Genomic DNA, 12555 nt, shown 5'->3' with positions numbered 1-12555 from the left:
GGAAAGTCAGGCTAGGAGGGAGGGTGCAGGGGGACTTACCTCACACTCTGGGCCTCGTTAAAAGACGTGCCGTCCGCCCAGTACCAGTGTCCCTCGCTGCCTGCTTTGCTCAGGCCAATCCAGTACACCAGGCCGCCCGCCGTCTTGTACAGAAACTCCTGTAAGGGGGCACCACTGAGCCCTGACTCTAGGTTTCCTTCACCTGTCCTCAGGGACACCGTGCTGCACACCTGGCCTAGCCTCCCCCTGCCCTCCACCAGAGCCCAGAGTCCATCTCCCAAGTTCTGGTTTGTCTTCGTCCCATCAACAAACTCAGGGCTTGGGCCTTTCTGCTCCTTAGGAATCAGGTGCTGGAGCATAAGAAAACCCAGCTGAACCCCAGAGCAGGGACCACAGAAGACAGCCCAGGTGCCAACAGCTACATTCCCTGAGCCCTCAGGCTCTCGGCATAGGCTTGGCCAGGACCTGTGCTAAGTCCCTGGTACCCCTCTCCTCCTTTCTTCTCCGGCCATGCGGGTGTCATCAGTTAATGGCCTGAGGCCTAATGATTACCCAAGGGTCTAGGACGAGTGGGACTGCAGGTCAGGGCTCTAGAATCGAGAATCACCTGCTCTGCTCTCCCACCTCCCAGGTGAATGTGGCCTGGTCACTTTCTCCCTCCTCAAGTGTGACTGTCCTGAGTCACCTGACATCATCACTGCTCCTGACAAACCTTTCTTTTGCCAGATGCCTGGAGAGGGCTCCTCCCAACCCTCATGAAGCTGTGAACAGTGTGCGATCTGCTTGGCCAGTGAAATGGAAGCCAACGGGCCAGGTGTTCTAGCAGAAGCATTGCAACGTTGAGTACACAATTTGCCTTGCATGCGTTCCCTGCCCCAGCAACCGTGGGAACATGTGAATGAAGCCTCCTGCCCCCTAGGTCCTTGAGAAGCCACAGAGGCAGAGCCTCCACCAGATGGGAACAGTGAGGAATAACTCGGGGTTGGCCTTGAGCTCAGTAGGTTAACCTGCCACCTGCAATGCTGGCATCCCATACAGGCATTGGTTTGAGTCCCGGCTGCTCCACTTACTATCCAGCTCTGTGCTAATACACCTGAGAGAGCAGCAGAAGATGGCCCAAATGCTTGGGCCCCTGTACCCATGAGGGAGACCTGGAAGAAGCTCCTGACTCATGGCTTTGGTCTGCCCACTGCAGCCATCTGGGAAGAAAACCAGCAGATGGAAGATATTTCTCTTTCTCTTTCTCTCTCTCTCTGTTTTCCCTCTCTCTTTGTAACTCTTTCAAATAAATAAAATATATATTTATTAATAATTATTAATACTTATATATTAAATATATATTATTCATATATTTTATATGTGGGATATATTTAGTAATATTATAAATATATTTATAATACGAATACTATGAATATATTAATATTTATTAATGATTATTAATATATTATATAATATGATATATTATTTATATATATTTATATTTGTATATATATGGGACGGCGCTGTGGCATAGAGGGTAAAGCCGTCACCTGCAGCACTGGCATCCCATAAGGGCGCAGTCTCGAGTTCCGGCTGCTCCACTTCTGAGCCAGCTCCTTGCTGTGGCCTGGGAAAGCTGTAGAAGATGGCCCAATTCCTTGGGCCTCTGCACCTGTGTGGAAGACCTGAAAGAATCTCCTGACTCCTGGCTTCAGATCGGCCTAGCTCTGGCTGTTTCAGCCATTTAGGAAGTAAACCAGTAGATGGAAGACTTCTCTCTCTCTGCCTCTGCCTCTCTGCCTTTTGAATAAATAAATAAATCTTTAATATATATGTAATGTATATATATATTTAATACATATAATGCAAGGAAAATTGTATATATATTTTATATAAATTTATATATATATAAAATTTTCCTTGCATTGTTAGGTTATCAATGTTTGGAGATTTTTGATACCACAGCATAATCTTGCCCAATCTCCCTGAGGCAGCTGGCAACATCTTCCCTTCCCAGAAGGCACAGCACTCACCTGCTCGATCTCAGACGTCACTGAGGTCAAGTGTGAATCCCTGGACATGCAGAACTGCTGGGCACTGTACCAGGTCTTTGCGATGCGGGAAAAGTAGTAGAAGTTCCCCTTGAAGTACTTCCAGCCCTGATACACCATCTGCAGGATGTCATCTGGGGAGAAGGGCCACAGTGAGCACTGGTCTCCCTGTGTCCTCACAGGCTGGGTGGCACTTGAGGGGGTGCCACAGACAGCGGTGGGTGGGGCTGGCTCCGGAGCCCTGGAGTCCTGGTAGGGACTCAGGGACACTCTCTTAGGCCCTGAAAGTCTGAGACTGATGGAGCCTCTGGCACTGAAGAGGACAGAGTGAGAGAGGACAGACAATGGATCTGTCTTTCCCACGAAGGAGAAGCAGTTCTCCTCTGGCCACGGCAGTGGCTCAGCCCCTGGGTCCAGGTCAGGAACAGAATGGGAAAGGGTGAGGTCTGGGCCAGGGCAGACCTAATGTTTTCATGCTCTGCAACTTGCTGTGGGAACCCACACTGGGTCCTTGTGGGCTCTTCTCCCAACAGCCCTAAGTCTTCCCCAAGCCTGGTGCTAATCCCTCTCTTTGTTTTTTTGTTTTAAGATGTATATTTATTTGAAAGTCAGAGTTATACACAGAGAGAGAGGGAGAGGGAGAGGGAGAGGGAGAGGGAGAGGGAGAGGGAGAGGGAGAGGGAGAGGGAGAGGGAGAGGGAGAGGGAGAGGGAGAGGGAGAGGGAGAGGGAGAGGGAGAGAGAGAGAGAGAGAGAGAGAGAGAGAGAATCTTCCATCTGCTAGTTCACTCCCGGCCACCCTGAAGCCAGGAGCTTCATCTGGGTCTCCCACATGAGTGGCAGAGACCCAAGGACTTGGGCCATCTTCCACTACTTTTCCCAGGCCATTAGCAGGGAGCTGATCTTCAGGAAGTGGAGCAGCCAGGACATGAGCCAGCACCCATATGGGATGCTGGCATGGCAGGTGGAGGCTTTACCTGCTATGCCACAGCATCAGTCCCAACCCGTCTCTTCTAAACTTTCTAGCACCTGCCCGCTGGCCTCCTCTCCCCTCCCTCACACCACCAGCCCAGGGGCAGCATAGCTGAGGCACAGAAGGTCCCGCAGGTGCCCAGTCAGCTTGCAGGGCTGTTTTCCGTCACTTACTTTGCTGTCTGAGCACCTCATTGATGTTCTCCAAACTGCTCTGCAGGCCCCGGACCTTGGCATGTAACGTGCTAGCTTTATCCAAGTCACTTTTTAACTCTGGGATTCGGGCGTTTAAACTGTGGACTTCTTCCCAACTTTCCGTCAAGATCTGGATCTGCGCGCTGGCTCTCTCCACGCTGGTTTTCAGCGTCAGGATCTGAGAGTACACACGGTCCAGGCTGGCATTCACCGTGTGAATCTGGGCACCAGCCGCCTGCACGCCGACACCATTCTTCCTCACTTCAGAGCCCAAGGAGCTGATGTTACCCACACGGTCTTTCAGCAACTGGGCATCAGTCTTCACGTCTGAAATTCTGCCCATAAACCAGGGATCTGGGTTTGAGAAAGTCAAGAGGTTGGCTGAGGGCATCACCCGGGCAGGAGTAGGGGTGCCGTTTGGGCGATAAAAGGAAAGGAAGGAGCAGGCTCGAGCTTCCCCAGGAGCTGCCACCCACCCTGAAATCATGAATGTACAGCCACGGGCACCTGCACGTGCCCTGAACTCTGGCGGAGGCAGAGAGTGCAGAGACTTTTTATCTAACACACGAGATAGGCCCCACAAGCAAGCAGAAGCAGGGAACAGAACCCAGTCCTGGATTTCCTTTTTCTTTTAAATTTTTATTTATTTACTTTCACTTTATTTGAAAGGCAGAGAGACATAGACAGACTCCCCAGATGCCTGCAACACCTAGGGCCACCAGGCTGAAGCCAGGAGCCTGGATCTCAGTCTGGGTCCCCCACATGGATAGCCAGAACCCTTGCCCTTGACCATCACCTGCTGCCTCCCACAGGCACCGCAGCAGGAAGCTGGACTCAGAAGCAGAGGGGCCAGGACTGGCACCCAGGCAGTCTGATATGGGGTGAGGGCGTCCCAAGCAGCATCTTCTTGGCTGCACTAAATGCCCACCCCTGCTGAATGTCCTGGGAGTGTTCAGGACACATTTGGTAAAGGGCTGCCCCCAATCAACCCCTTGTTCCTCCCCGTTATTCCCTCTGAGCCCCACCACTTGATCCCCAGCCTTTCCGGGACCCCACAGCGGCCCTCTGCTGAGCCTCACCATACCTCCCACACTGCCCACAGGCCCTCCAAGGCCACAGGAAGAGCCAGCCACCAAGACTCCCAGCCTGGAAGTGACTTCTTCTCCAGAGAGCACAGGAAGGGAGATCATGAAACCATGTCCACGTCCCTTGCCGCACTCACCTACCTTCCCTCTGCTCGGGGCACAGGCACGGTTGCCGTGGACAGGACCACATGCAAAGACTCAAAGGAGAATCCAGTGGAACAGGCCATGGGAGAGACCAGAGGCCCGGCATGAGGCAGGAGACTAGGGCAGGGGGGCTGTGCACTGAGGCTGTGGTCGAAGACCCTATCTGTCACAAGGCTATGACAGGAGAAGGCAGACAGCCCCCTGCTCTGCTCTCTGGTGGCCTGGGGGTGGGAGGAGGGCCCTGCCAGCCGCAGAGCCATGGAGATTGGCACATGTGAGCAGGACGCTTCCTTACGGGGTCTTCACTGGGACAGGAGAACACAGAGGGCACGACGGCCCTGGTGAGCCTTCAGGGCCAGGTTCTCCATCAGGTCCGCTGGGGCTGAGGACACACTTGGGACCCAGGAAACCACACTCACTGCCAGGGCTCCCACAGGGCTCTGAAGCCCAGGGACTGGAGCTGGCGTGGGGGGACTGGGTGAGGAAGTGGCAGGGGAGGGGTCCCACCTGCTGCTGCTGCGCGTGTGAAGAGGAGGAGGAGGAGGACGAGGAGGAGGACGAGGAGGACGAGGAAGCAGGCAAATGGCCATAGCCCAGGCAGGGGAGGTGGGGCCTGGATCTCGGGAAGCTGGCTGGCCCTGGATAAGGACGCAGCTGCCAGTGACACCCAGGGACTTACAGAGGACGGCCTGCAGCACTACGGAGGCGGCCAGGACCAGCGACAGGCAGATTAAGGCAGCTCGGACCGAGACAGGCTCCCTCAGCAGTGGAGACGGCGCCGGCTTGGGAGAAGGCTCTGTTGGGAGAAGCAGCAAACGTGGGTTGAAGGAGCAGGAAAGGACAGAGGACGTGGGCCCAGAGCCCTCCGTTGGTCTCCAGCAGGGGCGGGCACTTGCCTCGGGGCCAGAGGGAGATGTTCTGCTTGTCCACGGTGAAGTGCGCGTCCAGGGCCTCCCGGTCTGCGGCCTGCATCCTGCGTGCCGGCCCTGGCCCTGGCCCTCAGGTGCTGTCTGTGCCTGTCTGCCCACGGACTTTTTATCTGGAGGAAACAGGAAGTGGTCCCATGGCAGACTCCCTGTCATCCTGAAGTTCCCCGTTCCTGGCTGAGACAGTTTGTCTGGCCTGGGCCACAACTTGATCCCCTCCTCAAAGGGCTAGACTTTCAGAAGGAAGTCATCCGTCTTCCCCTCTGGGAGCCCATTCTGTGGCCACTCTCCTGACCTGTCCCAAGGCCATCCCACTTCTCTTACAAGACCATCTCCCCCATCACCCGCCCACCCACCACACAAATGCATCCTGAGTCCTCCAGACCAGGTTACAGGCACCGTATCAGGCACAAGGCCAGAAAGACAGACAAACTGACAATCCTCACACTCGAGTGGCTCAGTCTGATGGGAGAGACGGAGGTGAGCAATAAATTACACTATAAGCTGCGAGGAGGACACTGGATTAACACGCAGAGTTCACGGGAGGCACAGAGGACAGAGCTGCAGGTGGATGAGCACATTCCCCTATACGGGGCACAGACAGCAAGTCGAAGGGCTCTGGTGAGGGTCCCTTTGGGTCACATTGAGGAGCTAGCTTGTGAGTGAAACGGGGCCCTCGAAGGGCTTCAGGCAGGAGAGACAAGGACGGGGACGTGGTGGGAAAGTCACTCTGATCATGAGGAGCAGAGATGAGGGTGTGGGAAGCTGGAAGCAGGGAGACCAGGTAGGAGCACACTACAATAGAATGTTCTACATCTTGCTACCAAGGCATCTCAGCTGACACAGTGCCCTTTATAAAATGCAGCTTGGAGATTCAAAGTGTAAATGTAAGGCTTGGGTTCTGGGCCGGCACTGTAGCAGTCAAGCCTGTGCATCCCATATGGGCCCCAGTTCATGTCCTGGCTGCTCCACTTCCACCAGCTCCCTGCTAATGAGCCTGGGAAAGCAGTGGAGTTTGGCCCCAGTGCTTGGGCCCCTGCAGCCACATGGGAGACCCCTAGAAGCAGCTCCTGGCATTGGATCTGCCCACATCTGGCCACTGCCGCCATATGGGGAATGAACCAGCAGATGGAAGACCTCTCTCTGTCTGTCTCTGTCTACAACCAACTGTGCCTCACAAATAAACAAATATGAAAAAATAAAAAAGGCTCTGGTCCTCCTCCCTGCTCCCTGTAAGCTGCTCTCCCTTCCTCTCTGTCCCCACCTCCCTCTGGGAGCGAGGGGTTGACCCAGAACTCGGGCAAGGACTGGCCTTTCTCCTGTACAGCTTGTCAGGCTTCAAAGACATCCATCAAATGTGAGAAGGCTGCTCCGTGCCAGACTCCAGATGAATACGCCTGGGAAGGTAAGGAAGAGGGGAAGGAGGGGCAGAGAAAAGGAAGTCAATCCAGATTACTGGATGGACAGGTGGATGGACAGATGGGTAACAAATGAACGGAAAATCTGATGGCTGATCATGGTTCCACTCTGAACTCTACACAGCCCATGGACTGGGATCTGCATTCCAGAGGTTACCGCTTCTTTCCACTGCCTCCAGGAGTTCTCATTTGTTTCCACCACCAAGACTAAGAGCGAGTGTGATTTTTACCTTACATGGAAATGAATATAAGCTGTGGCCATGGGACTAGAAAGCCAGTGGGTCAGAGCCAGTGGAGCTGATGACGGGGGTGTCAGGGGCCAGAGCCGCAGCCTAAATTAGCAGGGCTGGGGGAAAAGCACCCTGTGCTTGCGGTGGCTTCTGCTGCCTGTGGCGTCTGCGAGCACCCTGCCACCTTGCTCCCCTGGCCCCGTCCAGCACCTGATTGCATGGACAGGCCCTTGCCGCTCCCTCGCCACCTGACCTGGCCTCGGGCTAGAGCCACTTCTCTGACTAGATGAGGGAACCCAGAGAAGATCCCTGGGAAGGTGTCTTATTTGTCCAGCATCTCTCTGTAGCCTCCAGCCTGGCTGTCTGCTCTATCCTTGGACATCAGCTGATTGGTGAGGCAGGGGCCTAACTCTCTGCCTGCTCCTGGGATTCTGTGAACAGACCCAGCCCCTGCAGGATGCTTGTCAAGTTGGAGAGTCTTGGTTCTATCAGAGAGTAGAAGAGGCTGGAATATCCTGCTTCCAGACTCAGGTGCCTGGGACCTACGCCAGCATCATCTCAACTCCTCTGCTCCCAGCTCCTGGCCTATGTCCACAATCTGTCAGGGGCCAGGGCCTGGTGGTGGAGAACATGCAAGTCCATTTTCTGTTGGTCTTTCTGATCACCACTGACTGGGAACTTACACAGTTTCATTCAGCTCACAGGTCGAGGCTGGGAGCTCCAAGGTCGAGGGGTCACATCTGGTGAGGGGGACTCTGCAAAGCCCCACAGCAGCACAGGACAGCATTGTGTGCTCCCCATGGTGACAGGTGCAAGAGTCGGAGCCAGAGTGCCTTTTAGAACACACTCATTCTCCAGGTAACCCATTAGCCTGTCAGTCCACTAATCACCACATGAAGGTTCCACCTGATCCCATCTCTGTTTTTCAAGATTTATGTATTTATTTATTTATCTGAAAGGCAGAGTAAGAGAGAGGGAGAGAAGGAGGGAGGGGGGAGAGAGAGAGAGAGAGAGAGAGAGAGAGAGAGAGAGAGAATCTTCCATCTCTGGTTCTCTCTCCAGATGCTTGCAATAGCCAGGGCTGAGGCAGGCCAAAGTCAGGAGCTTGGAACTCCATCCAGGTCTCCCACCTGGGTAGCAGGGACCCAAGCACTTGGGCCATCTTCCACTGCTTTCAGGTACATTAGTGGGGAACCGGCTCAGAAGCAGAACTGCTGGAACTTGAACCAATGCTCTGATATGGGATTGAGCTTTGCAAGCTGCAGCCTGACCCACTATGCCACAACACCTGCCCAGTAGTCTTCATACTTCGCAACTGGGATTAAATTTCAACGTGAATGTGGTATGGACTTTCAAACCAAATGAGGGTTCTGGTACAAGGGGCCCTTTGGGGTTTCTGGTCTCCTCCTGGGGCCCTTGTGGGAGAAAAGCTGCCCCACAACATGCTGAGGAATACCTGGTCCCTTCTCCTTGGCCAAGTGTTGGCTTTTCCCAACCATGCTGGGTTGTAGCATGAGTTATTGATGTGGCTCCCAGATGCCCTCCCAGGAAGCCAGGCAGCTTCAATGGGCCAGGGCCTATTCAAAAGCAGAGGCTGAGGCTGGGGAGCGATGGCTCCAAGTGATGGAAGTGGAAGCCTCCAGTGCACATTCCGCTGATCCCGGAGCAGGCACAGCTGTGAAGATGCCGCTTGGGATGCCTGCATCCCGTACTGAAGTTCCTGAGTTCAAGTTCTGGCTCTGCTCCCTATTCCAGCTTCCAGCTAGTGCACACTACAGGAGGCAGCAGGATGATGGTAACTCAAGTACTTGGCTCCCCTGAGGGAGACCTGGGTTGAGTTCCTGGCTCCTGGCTTCAGCCTGGCCCAGCCCCTGACTGTGGTGGGAATTTGGAGATTTCAGGAATGAACAAGTAGATGGGAGATCTCTGCCCCCAACTCTACTTCCTCCCTCCTTCAAGCTCAAAACAAAGAAAGACAGAAAGGGGGAGAGAGAGAGAGAAAGAGGGAGAAAGAGGGAGGGAGAGAGAAAGAGGAACCACCATAAGAAGCATGGAATCCTGGTTGTGCACCCTCTGGGGTTTCAGCAGAGGTGGATGTGAAAGTCCCAAACCACGTCATTTTCCATATACGGGGGAGGAGTGAGTCACCTCCACCTCCCCCTGGCCATGCTCGTCTGCAGGTGCTGACGGAGCAGCTCTGCCAGGAAGGCCTCAGGGGCTCCATCCGGATCCTGGCCTGACTGCAGGAAGCGGAGTGGGAGGCAGGTGTCCCAGCCACACTTGCCAGCCTGGAGAGTGTGCACTCCCTGCACACTCAGGAGCTGCCCAACTCTTCCAAACAGACGAGGAATCTTGGCCAAACCTAAAGTGGCCAAAAAAAAGATAATCACTGCTGTGGTGAGAGAAAGGGAAGTCCTGCTCATGTTTCTGTTCCTGCGTCCCCGGGTACCTGGGGTGCTAAGACTTTCTCTGAATAGGGGTGGGGGAAGTAAATAGCTTGGCCACATTTCCCCTTCTTGGCTGGGGACCAGCCTTATGATGGAGGTGGAGCAGAGCGGGAGAGACCCAGGTTGGTTGACATGCATCAACTTCTCCAAGAGGTGCGGCTGGGTCCCTCCCGTCAAAGCCCGTGGGAAACAAGCATGGGCAACAAGCTGGAGGCCGGGGACAGGAAAGGAGGGGTGCGTGGAGAGAAGGGAGAAGAATGGCTGAAAAATTAGAGCAGCTGGGGCCGGTGCTGTGGCATCGTGGGAGGAGCTTCCGCCTGCAGTGCTGGCATCCCATATGGGCAATGGTTTGAGTCCCCACTGCTCCACTTCTGATCCAGCTCTCTGCTATGGCCTGGGAAAGCAGTAGAAGATGGCCTGAGTGCTTGGGCCCCTGCACTCATGTGGGAGACCCGGAAGAAGCTCCTGGCTCCTGGCTTCAGATCCATGCAGCTCTGGCCATTGAGGCCAACTGAGGAGTGAACCAGCGAATGGAAGACCTCTTTCTCTCTCTCTCTCTGTCTCTCTCTCTCTGCCTCTCCTTCTCTCTGTATAACTCTGACTTTCAAATAAATAAATCTTTAAAACACACACACACACACACAGAACAGTGACTATTTTAGCTGCTCAGACTGGCCCACAGGCCTCACAGGGACTCCTGCACAGAATGTGATGGGAGACTTGGCCAGCAGACCCCAGACCCTCCAGGGAGTCCGTGCTGTCCTCTGTTTGTGTGCCCTGAGAACAGGAAACCCAGCAGGAAAACCAAGGGGTGGGACCCCTCATTCCTCTTGAGTGCCTGCTGTGCACCAGGAGGAGAGCACAAGGAAGGGGCAGCCACAGACCCCGCCCTCAGAAGTCGTGCTCCCCTGCTTGGACAAATACAGCATCCTTAACCTGGGGAGACTCTCTTACACTAAAAAGGACTGGGGCTGCTGCATGGAGTCTTCCCGGGCCTTGAGTCGGGGAATGAGTTCCTCCTTTTGATGACATTATGTGGGTCCAGGTTTCTCTAGAACACTGACAATGGGCCAGAGCCTGGGGAACAGGCCCTTCCACCCAGGGCCACCACAGACAGTGCGACATGCACACAGGTGGGCAGAAGCACTGCTGTAGAGCAGGCAGAGGAGACCACTCTGAAAGTTCAGGTCAAAGAACTCTTAGGGGCCGGCGCTGTGGTGTAGCAGGTAAAGCTGTCGCCTGCACTACCAGCATCCCATATGGGCACCGGTTCAAGTTCCGGCTGCTCCAATTCCAATTTAGCTCTCTGCTGTGGCCTGGGAAAGAAGTAGAAGATGGCCCAAGTCCTTGGGCCCCTGCACCCACATGGGACCTGGAAGAGGCTTGTGGTTCCTGGCTTTGGATTGGCCTAGCACCGGCTGTTGCAGCCATTTGGGGAGTGAACCAGTAGATGGAAGACTTCCCTCTCTGTCTCTCGCTCTCTCTCTGCCTCTACCTCTCTGTAACTCTGCCTTTCAAATAAATAAATAAATCTCAAAAAAAAAAAAAACTCTTAGTGGGGGGCATTGTGGGTTAAACCACCACCCAAGACCCCAGTATCAAATATGAGTGCTGGTTTAAGTTCTAGCTGCTCCACTTCCAATCCAGCTCCTGGATTGGAGCTAATGCACCTGGGAAAGAAGATGGCCCAGTTACTTAGACCCTTGCCACCCCTATGTGAGACCTAGATGGAGTTTCGGCTGTTGTGGTCATTTGGGGAGCAAACCAACAGATGGAAAATCAATCAATCACTCTCTCTCTCTCTCCTCTCTCTCTCTTTCTCCCTGTCACTCTGCCTTTCAAATAGATAAAATTTAAAAACTAAAAAAATAAAAAGAACTCTCATTGGGAAGGGTAAATTCATTTTTGGAAAGTAACAAAAATCTAGAAAAAATATTCATAGTTTCTTTTAAGTATTCTATTTCTTCATTATATAACAAATGACATTAATGGTAAAAAAAAAAAAAAAACAGGTTGGCAAAAAAAAAAAAAAAAAAAAAAAAGAATACCTATCATACAGGAAAGAAAGAGCAGTCATATCCAGAGTCCATTCTTCCTAGGAACATGAACATGTTTATATAGCCGCATCTGTATCCACAGCCTTGTGAACCATGACAGTGACTAAGCTGATATACAGAACAGACCAGCTCCTGGTTATATTCGCCAGCATCCTTCTCCGCTCCATCCTCATTGCTGACACCAAGAATCCCCTTCCACTGGGAAACTCCTTCCTGGCAATCACGTATTCAAATGGGGCTGCTAAACTCAGTCCCTGCACTCCCACTGCTGCCCTAAGCACAAAAGAACCCATCACAGCAAGAGCGCACAAGGGGTGGGTAGGAAGTTAGCCCCCTTCTCTCCTTAAACTGAGAGCTATCTACATGTGACTCTAGGCCTGCTAGTAACCAGTCCCCCAGAAATACAGAAGAATCCAACAGAAAATGGCCAATTCCAAAATGCATGAGAGTAAAAAAATAATGGGACTAAAAGCTTGATGCCTTTGAGTGCTGGGTCAGTTGAACCTGAATCCCATTTCCTTCCTTAGTTTGGTTATGCGAACACTAAAATTAGCACTAATGTAATGAATTAGCGTTGGGACATCAACATGAAATCAGTTTCCTTAACATAATCACAGATGTATGAGTGCAGAAATACATACACGTGTGTGTATTATCTGGATTTGTTGGCCGAGAGAGCTTGAAGCAATGACACTCCAGCAGCAACAAGCACATCCAACACGTGGATCTTAGTTCCTAAACGCCATTCTCCAACAGAAGTCAGGGGTCCTTGGAGAAACAGATGACACAGGGCTGGGATGGAGAAACACAGATGACCCTGCAGTACCTGTAGTGTCAGAAAGTAAGAAAGCTGGGGTCAGGGGCGGGCACTGTGGTGCAGGGGTCAACGCCCTGGCCTGAAGCACCGGCATCCCATATGGGCGCTGGTTCTAGTCCCAGCTGCTTCTCTTCTGATCCAGCTCTCTGCTATGGCCTGGATAGCAGTAGAAGATGGCCCAAGTCCTTGGGCCCCTGCACCTGCGTGGGAGGCCTGGAGGAAGCTCCTGGCTCCC

The 12555-nt window shown here is 53.2% G+C and overlaps 1 protein-coding gene across 2 annotated transcripts in view; it reads right to left on the bottom strand.

Annotated features, from left to right (window-relative positions):
• The window catches only part of CD207 (CD207 molecule), a 62004-nt gene that overhangs the window by 1293 nt on the left and 48156 nt on the right, over positions 1 to 12555 (bottom strand). Inside the window, exons 7-13 of one of the 2 annotated variants that reach the window (XR_011386545.1) lie at positions 12145 to 12329; positions 5322 to 6748; positions 5105 to 5221; positions 3176 to 3550; positions 2013 to 2164; positions 1530 to 1651; positions 40 to 158 (exon numbers count right to left, since the gene is read on the bottom strand). Coding sequence is in view for 1 of the 2 variants with exons in the window: in XM_070069009.1 (XP_069925110.1) it covers positions 40 to 158; positions 2013 to 2164; positions 3176 to 3550; positions 5105 to 5221; positions 5322 to 5397 (839 nt within the window). In the remaining variant the exon portion in view is untranslated. The remainder of the gene's footprint in view (positions 1 to 39; positions 159 to 1529; positions 1652 to 2012; positions 2165 to 3175; positions 3551 to 5104; positions 5222 to 5321; positions 6749 to 12144; positions 12330 to 12555) is intronic. The other variant, XM_070069009.1, reaches the window with a different exon arrangement.

The sequence above is a fragment of the Oryctolagus cuniculus genome, chromosome 2 (genome assembly GCF_964237555.1).
Source record: "Oryctolagus cuniculus chromosome 2, mOryCun1.1, whole genome shotgun sequence".
Lineage (NCBI taxonomy): Eukaryota > Metazoa > Chordata > Mammalia > Lagomorpha > Leporidae > Oryctolagus > Oryctolagus cuniculus.
The sequence above is the reverse complement of the archived record's forward strand: the minus strand, read 5'-3'. Positions and strand labels throughout refer to the sequence as shown.